The sequence below is a fragment of the Perognathus longimembris genome, chromosome 12 (assembly GCF_023159225.1).
Source record: "Perognathus longimembris pacificus isolate PPM17 chromosome 12, ASM2315922v1, whole genome shotgun sequence".
In the NCBI taxonomy this organism is placed as follows: domain Eukaryota; kingdom Metazoa; phylum Chordata; class Mammalia; order Rodentia; family Heteromyidae; genus Perognathus; species Perognathus longimembris.
In genome coordinates this window covers 12,588,675-12,596,820 of record NC_063172.1, presented here as the reverse complement: position 1 = coordinate 12,596,820, position 8,146 = coordinate 12,588,675, and the positions used below count along the sequence as shown (strand labels likewise).

Below are 8,146 nucleotides of genomic sequence, written 5' to 3'. Positions count from 1 at the left end.
TCCCTCAGGAGTCAGAATCTACCATGTAATTACTTGAAGCAGGAAATTAAAGGTAAAAAAAAATCAAATAGAAATAAGTACACTTATTAGTATGTATGGTTTTATGTAAGGAGACCACATAATTGCTCTTTCTGATTAATCTCTGGGCCTTAAAACAGAATAATCAGGAAATTATACTATTATACACATAAAATACTTGAAATCTGTGTCCATTGATGTAAGAGTTAAGAAAATAACAGATTATATGACTGTAAATGTTTACTGTGAAACATTACAAAATTGGTATTACCAGAAGAGAGAAAAAAATCTTAACTGATATTAGACATCCTAAATAACTAAGGGAAATGCATGATTGGATTGTAACCCCCAGGGAACAACAACAAGACAATAACATGCATGTCACAAGGGTAAGTACCAAACAAGCAAACCCCAAGTCAGTACAGTACAGCAATGACTGAAACTTAAATAATATCTTGATACAGAAAGAGAAGGAAAAGATAAAATGTTGACTGCTATCGATGAAAAAGCATCTCAACAATTTACATAAATGTTACTAGTTCTTTAAAAAAAAGTCATAAGAAAACCAAGCCACAATAAGTTAGTGTTTTCCATAATACATGCTGAATTATTTGATCCCGTATCTATACACTGTTACTGTCTTAATTCCTAAATATTGTGACAGCATATTTCATAACTGAGGTACATTAGTTTACATCTTTTTATATGTAGTCTAAGAGGGTTAATTTTTCTTTTCCAGTTTTTCATCTTCTTCACCAGCTCCAAAGAAAATCAAAGGAAACATTCCTAGAATGCAGCCAATCGTCACCCCGACAGCTTTGCCCTAAGGGAAACATAAGAGAGCATTGCTTTAAACTTTCGTCTCCCTAGAGCAAGAATTCTTGTCAAGTATGTATGCCAACAGACAATTCCTCTGTCTACAAAATTCAACTGTGATTGTATTTCTGTTGATCACAGTACTTAAATACAAAAAAATAAGCTACATTAATATCTCAGAACAGATCAATTTAAAGTTCAAAGTAAGCCAGGTACTGATGGTGCAGGCCTGTAATCCAGGCTACTTTGGAGGCAGAGATCTGAGGTTCAAAGCCATCCTGGACAGGAAATTCTATGAGACTAAAAAACCAGAAGTGATGCTGTGGCTCAAAGTGGTAGAGAGCTAGCCTTGAGCAAAAGAGCTCAGGGACAGCTCCCAGGCCCTGAGTTCAAACCCTAGTACCAACAAAAAGAATAAAGCTCCAAAGAAACGTTTTTAAATGTCATAAAAAGCAGCACCAAGGAAATATTTAAACAGAAAATATGTACCAAAAATTGGACAACATATTTTAATGCTAGAAAACAAGAAGGCAGAAAAAGAAACCTACAACTTCTGTCAATATACTTGATTTACAACCCCCTTTCAATATTTCTTCTGAGTACTTAAATTAGAATCATTATATAAATACAGCTTTGTTTACTGCCTTTCCTTAAGCTGTGCAGTATATACATACATACACACACATATATATACGTGTATATATATATATATATACACACACACACACACACATATATCTTAAAATATGATCCTGATAAAATGGGCTGGAGGCATAGCTCAAGGAACAGAATAACTCCCTAGCAAGTGTGAGGCTCTGAGTTCAAAGCACAGCAACACACGAAAACATACATGGTGAGATGTTCTAACTTGCTTCTAACCAATAGAGCAGTGATTGGATTTGAATCCTGTGATTCTATTATGTGGCTATAGGATTCCTTGCCCACAGGCTTCTTTTCTTTTCTTTTCTTTTTTTTTCAAATTTTTATTATCAAACTGATGTACAGAGAGGTTACAGTTTCATACGTTAGGCATTGGATACATTTCTTGTACTGTTTGTTACCTTGTCCCTCATACCCCCCTCCCTCCTCCCACAGGCTTCTTTTCTCTTCCTCACTGGCATTAAAGAATCAAGTTGGCTTGCCCTGCAAGGCTCTATGCATGTGCGTGGCACACAGCACACTGAGAGGAGTTGCACATGACTGCAAAGCAGTGAGCAAGGCTGCAGGAGAGGAGAGCGGCCTTTGGCCAACAGATCGCAGAAGCTGAGACTTTCATAGGCATGATGATATTAATTTTGTCAAAGTCCTGTACGAGCTTTGCGGTCAGTCCATTGCCACCAACCCTCCACATGTGCTTAGCAAGCTGTGCTCATTTCCTGAGCCACAGGAAATGAGAATAAACTTATCTTGCTATAAGCTGCTAAACTCATGGTGACTCTTTTTTTTACACAGTAATAGGCCTAAAATGAAAGCTAGGGGGGTTGCAGTGCTAACAGGTTCCTATATAAAGTTGATCCTGCTGGTCTTGGCACCGCTCTTTGAGAACCACTGCCTTTTTAAATCACAGTCTCCCACTGTTTTTAACTCCTATCTACCCTTTGAGTCAGACTCACAGTGACACTCCTACTTAATTCTGCAATCTGCCTGTCTCTCTACTCTCAACCTCTTTTTGCCTTTCTGTGCTTTTAAAATGTTTTCTTATTAACTAGCTTCTAATATACTTAATATTTTATTCAGCATATATATTTATTGTCTCCTCTATAGGAAGAAAAGGCTTGCTTTGCAACCCAACGTATTCAGGACTCCTAGACTGGTACTTAGAGCATTAATAGGTAAACAGTAAATGTTTGTTTAGTGAGTAAACAAGGATATCCATCATTTAGACTTCTTTAGCTCCTGATTTTTAATCCAAAGGCAAAGTGGTTCAGTTTAGGAGGTAGAGCCTGGGAGATTGTGTTTCTTGGCCAGCCAGGCATAAGGGTTTATGAGACTCCATCTCTACCAGTGGCTGAATGTGGTGGTGCATGCTTGTCATCCCAAGCGATGGAGGAAGCACCTTGGCGGGGTGCAGTGGTAAGTACTTGGCATCCCAGAGACATGGGGAAGCACAAATAGGAGGACTGCAGTATCTTGAAGATAGTAAACATAAAAAGGGACTGGCAGAGCGACTCAAGTGGCAGAGTGTCAGCTTAGGTAGAGTACTTTGAGTTCAAGTCTCTGTTGAGTCACCATCAACTATGGATAACATTCAGGTCCTTCCAGGAGCATATCAAATGTCTTTCCTGTCTGAGACATGATTCACTCTCCAATGCAATTTCCCACTATGACTTCTACAGTTTATTCATGAAATACCTAAGTTTTTATGTTTCTCAATATACTCTCTTTAAAAATCATTCCCTTCTATTTGCTAGTCACAATTCTTAAAACTCTTGCTCCCCACCAATAATCAGTTACCAAGAAATCTCCCCACCAAATGGGAAATTTCTTTCCATAAAGTGTCAGTTCTCTTATCTGTGAGACTGCTCTATCCTGTGCATAATTCTACTATTGCACATCACATTAAATGACAATTTGTCTACATATCTGGTTCTTTGTGTAAACATGTTCTCAAGGATAACGACTATTATTTATTTCCTGTCCTTCAACCTCTAGCACACAGCAGATACTCCTTAATATTTCATATTTTTTAAATCAAGCACATCTACAATAAGTATAGAAACAAGAAACATACTACTGTTTTACTGAAAAGCAATAATATATTTAATTGGTTCTTTATTAATTGCCAAGCCCTATGTTTAAAAATAACTCCAGTCAAATCAATTTTAGTCTCAAGGTTCTCAAGGACCTTAACTGTACAATGCCACACCCTATCGGAATTTATAATTCTAAATTATATAAATGACTTACCAAATGTGTGCTAACACGTGTTTGCCACATGTCAACTTGTTTTGGTGTAAGATCAGGAATTGACAGGCCTAACCTGGAAGCCAAAGCTTCAACGTAACCTGCAAGTCTTTAAAAGAACAAAACAGAAGAACGGGAAGTGGGTTAAAAAAAAACAAAAACATGCAAAATGTCCTCAGATATTAAAAGCAATTACTACAAAGAGAACACTATCATTTTATACCTGTACTTGGCAGTCTGGATATGGTATGACACTTTTTACAATTCTTATTTTTACTGTGAATAAATCCATCAATTTAAAAATATTTTCATATTAGAATATTTAATACATAGGTAAACTGACCTACAGCAACTATTCTATATGATTAGCTTTAAAAGACCAACTGGAGGTAGATAAAAGCATTTTTACAAATAATTATGTCTGCCGTTATTCCAAACTCAAATCAAAGTATTTTAATATATGATGTGAGTTAATAAGTATTATTAAAGAGCAAATGTTTTTCAAATTCATCAGAATAGAAAACTAAAAATACAGCCTAGAATTTTCATACTAGATCTCAAGTATTTTATGAATCTTAAACTGCTATCTATCTATCTGAGTATATATTTATTTTGGGGAGGGAGGTCAGTTGTGGGGCTTGAACTCAGGGCCTGGGTGTTGAGCTCTTTTGCTCAAGACTAGTGTTCTACTACTTTGATCCACAGCTCCACTTCCAGTTTAAAGACTAAGTAAGAATACACAAATACACAAACAAATAAGTGAATGGACCTACCCAAGTCCAGCTAAATCTGACACAAGATTCCCCAAAGCAGCAGCTATAAATTTGAAAAATGGACAAGTGAATTGATACATCAGAGTCAGAAAAGTCAAGATGATATATCACTATGTAATCCACAGAGTACTAAATAACAACTATATTCAAATCAAGTCATTAGATAGTTCTAAATCCTAAAAGTTCAAAATTGAGTACAAGTCCAAAATTATTATATACCAACTCCATTAAGTAATAAGTTTCATTCTGTCCGTTTCCAAAGTATTTTGTAATTTTCCATACAGTATTTGTTTTAGGGAATTTGGATACTTGGAAGTTGCCATACACACAGTCACTAACTCAGCCTTGTGCTTTCTATATAATCTACAACACAAAACCATTGCCAAATTTCACATCACAAGGAGTAAACTAGTAATGAGGACAGAGGAGGTAGAATTTCAATCTTGTATTTTGATTTTTCTACCCGATTAAGAAATAAATAATAAAGATACAAGGTTAAAAGGCTTGGAGTTAACAGTGAATAACCAAAAGCATTTGTCTTACCATAAACAATAGAGAATTATTACTTGTAAACTAACATAAAATGCTACCATACTGGGAAAAAGGAGCTAAATTAATCTCAATGAATAAATGCATTTCAGATACACTATTCTCTTCTAAACTTAACTTACTGAAATGTTTTATAAATATATAAACAATTCTATTATTAAATACCTGCCATTGTTGAAATTCCAAAAATAATTCCAATAGACAACTCGATATGTGTTCCCTAAAAATACAATTGTGAAAAACAATCTTAAAAATTATAGCTAACATGATCATTAAATAGCAGCGTTAAAGAAAAAATTGTTTGTCAACATGTTAATACAGCAAATATATAATAAGCAGAAATCTACATATATGATTCACTTAATTATTAAATGTATAATTACTACAGAAGTAATATCAATAACATTTTATTCATTACAATTAGATCTTCATAAAAATTAAAAATAGCATCACATACAGAAATCAATTCATCATTAATAATGTAAAACTCATATTTATCATAGGAACAGGTGTGTTAAAGCTCTCTGAACACAAGGAAGAGCAATGTGCCTAATCTTGATGTTTGAGTTGTTACTTACTCTATCAAAAGATTAAAAAGTCAGACCAAACCAGTTTCTAGAGAAGTAGTGTTTATAAAATTGTCCTAACATTCAGCTCTTAATCATTAAGTTATGAACTGTGTGATTCATTTCTAAGTAGTAACCCACATCAGCACAGTATGCTCCAGTAAAAATGAGTATTTCCACTGAATCTATTTAGCTCAAGACCTTCTATATTTACATCAGCATTGCTCTTTGAAAAAAATAAAGCTCATATTTTTACTTCTGCTTTAAAGAGGAAGAACTGAAGATTAAACTATTCAAAACAGAACTAATTATGTATTATAATATTTATCTTCTATTTTATCTAGAATAAAAAAGCAATCCTAAAATTTTCTGTGTTAATTCAGTTCTAATTCTTAAACAAGGGTACCATCAGTAGACTTAATTTCATGAACTCAAATACATACATTTGAATACTTCTTTCAAAATTTCAAATCTCCATACTGAGGTTAAAAAAAAGAATGTCCTGTTATTTAGAAATACTTTATTGCCTATCAGTCATTCACAAAAATAAAAAGCTGAATTAAGTTCCCTTCAATTTTCTTGCCCCTAGAACTTTTGATTTCTTCCCTTTAATAGGATTTTTATTGAATATGGACCTAATAGCCCAAGGCACTGAAGTAGCCCAAGACTTATAAAGTATAAGCTTTCTTTTTTTTTTTTTTGCCAGTCCTGGGCCTTGGACTCAGGGCCTGAGCACTGTCCCTGGCTTCTTCCCGCTCAAGGCTAGCACTCCGCCACCCGAGCCACAGCGCCCCTTCAGGCCGTTTTCCATATATGTGGTGCTGGGGAATCAAACAGAGAGCTTCATGTGTAGGAGGCAAGCACTCTTGGCACTAGGCCATATTCCCAGCCCAGTATAAGCTTTCTAAAGGCATCCAATGAAATAGACTTCTGAAAAATTAAACAGAAAGGGGGGAGGGGAAGGGAGGGGAGCAAAGGAGGGGGATAGGGAAAGGAGGAAAAAAAAACGGTAGTGAAGAGAAGGAAGAGAGAGAGAAAAAGAGGGGAAGGAAGCAAGGAAGGAAGAGAAAAATAACAAGTGCCAAGGAAAAGAATGAGGATGTATATGTTTATACACGTTTGCAAAAAATCCTGGAGCACCACTACAGATAAGAGAAACATAGCAAAGTTATAGTGTACAATGATATATACAGCATCTTTAACAGCAACAAGTCATTGCCTATGACCCAAGAAAAGACTTAGGAATATACCTATTGTGGGCTAGGGAGACAGATCAGTAGGCAGAGTGCTTACTTCGCATAAACGACGCCCTGAACTTGACTGATCCTCAACACCATAAAAAGCCAAGAAACTAAGAGTCTCACAGGCTTTCTTGCCTGGGATGGCTTCAAACTGTGATGCTTAGATCCCAGCCTCCTGTGTAGCTAGGATTATAGGTGTGAGCCAACAGCACTAGCAAGAACTTAAGTTTTTAACACTACAATGCAACAAAGGCAAAAGGATGATATGGTTAATGTTCTACATTGGATCTTAAGACACCTTTGTGTTAAATAGCTACACTGAAGGGTAGGCTATATATCCAAACAACTGATACGGAATTTCTGAATGAAAAAACTCAATAAAGCATTAATTAAAAAATACTTAGGTGATGACAACTGCAACACAATTTAAAAATATCAGAAAACTTTATGTACTTTTTAAATTAAAAATGTTGGGGCTGGGAATATGGCCTAGTGGCAAGAGTGCTTGCCTCATATACATGAAGCCCTGGGTTCGATTCCCCAGCACCACATACATAGAAAATGGCCAGAAGTGGCGCTGTGGCTCAAGTGGCAGAGTGCTAGCCTTGAGCAAACAAGCCAGGGACAGTGCTCAGGCCCTGAGTCCAAGCCCAGGACTGGCAAAAAAAAAAAAAAAAAAAAATCAAATTCAATTAAAAATGTTGAAACTAGAACACACATAAATTAAAAGCGTTTGTCTAAGTGCTTTGACAAAAATCTTAAGGGTTAATGTATATGATGTTTTAAGATCAAGCTGGTCTAATCAATGTAAGATATAGTGGGGAAAATCCTTGTCTATTATGATAATTAAAATATAGTATGCAAATTGTTAGGAAAATGTAGGTTACATCAATTTCTTTATTAACTCAAAATAGAAATGGTGAGAGAAAAAAAACTTACTGCGACAATCATAATTGCATTATCCAAAAAGCCAAACCCTACGAAAGGTATCGCATTGTGGATGAATACTGGAAAACATCAACAGAAAAATATATTGAAGGTTCTGACAATTTCAGAATGACAAAAACAAATGTTATCAATTGAACTCTCCTAAAAAGACGTGATCATCAGTGGAATGTGTTTTTCCTTAATAACAGTCAATTGATCTTGCTATTACTGTAAGTTAAAGTAATTTGATAGATAATATACTGGAGAACAAGCAAAACAAATATTAGGCTTTTGTTTCCTTACTGAAATCTCTTTCTCTCTCTTCTCCCACTCCTCCCTCTCTCTCTGTGTC

The 8,146-nt window shown here is 35.3% G+C and overlaps 1 protein-coding gene across 2 annotated transcripts in view; it reads right to left on the bottom strand.

Moving 5' to 3' along the window:
• Window positions 1-243: 243 nt before the first annotated feature.
• Window positions 244-8,146, bottom strand: part of Tmem65 (transmembrane protein 65) — a 30,660-nt gene continuing 22,757 nt past the window's right edge. For both annotated transcript variants that reach the window (XM_048358816.1, XM_048358817.1), the window contains 5 exons: window positions 7,807-7,874; window positions 5,226-5,280; window positions 4,512-4,554; window positions 3,742-3,847; window positions 244-841 (listed from right to left, as the gene is read on the bottom strand). In XM_048358816.1, the coding sequence (XP_048214773.1) occupies window positions 740-841; window positions 3,742-3,847; window positions 4,512-4,554; window positions 5,226-5,280; window positions 7,807-7,874 (374 nt within the window). In that variant the 3' untranslated portion in view covers window positions 244-739. The remainder of the gene's footprint in view (window positions 842-3,741; window positions 3,848-4,511; window positions 4,555-5,225; window positions 5,281-7,806; window positions 7,875-8,146) is intronic.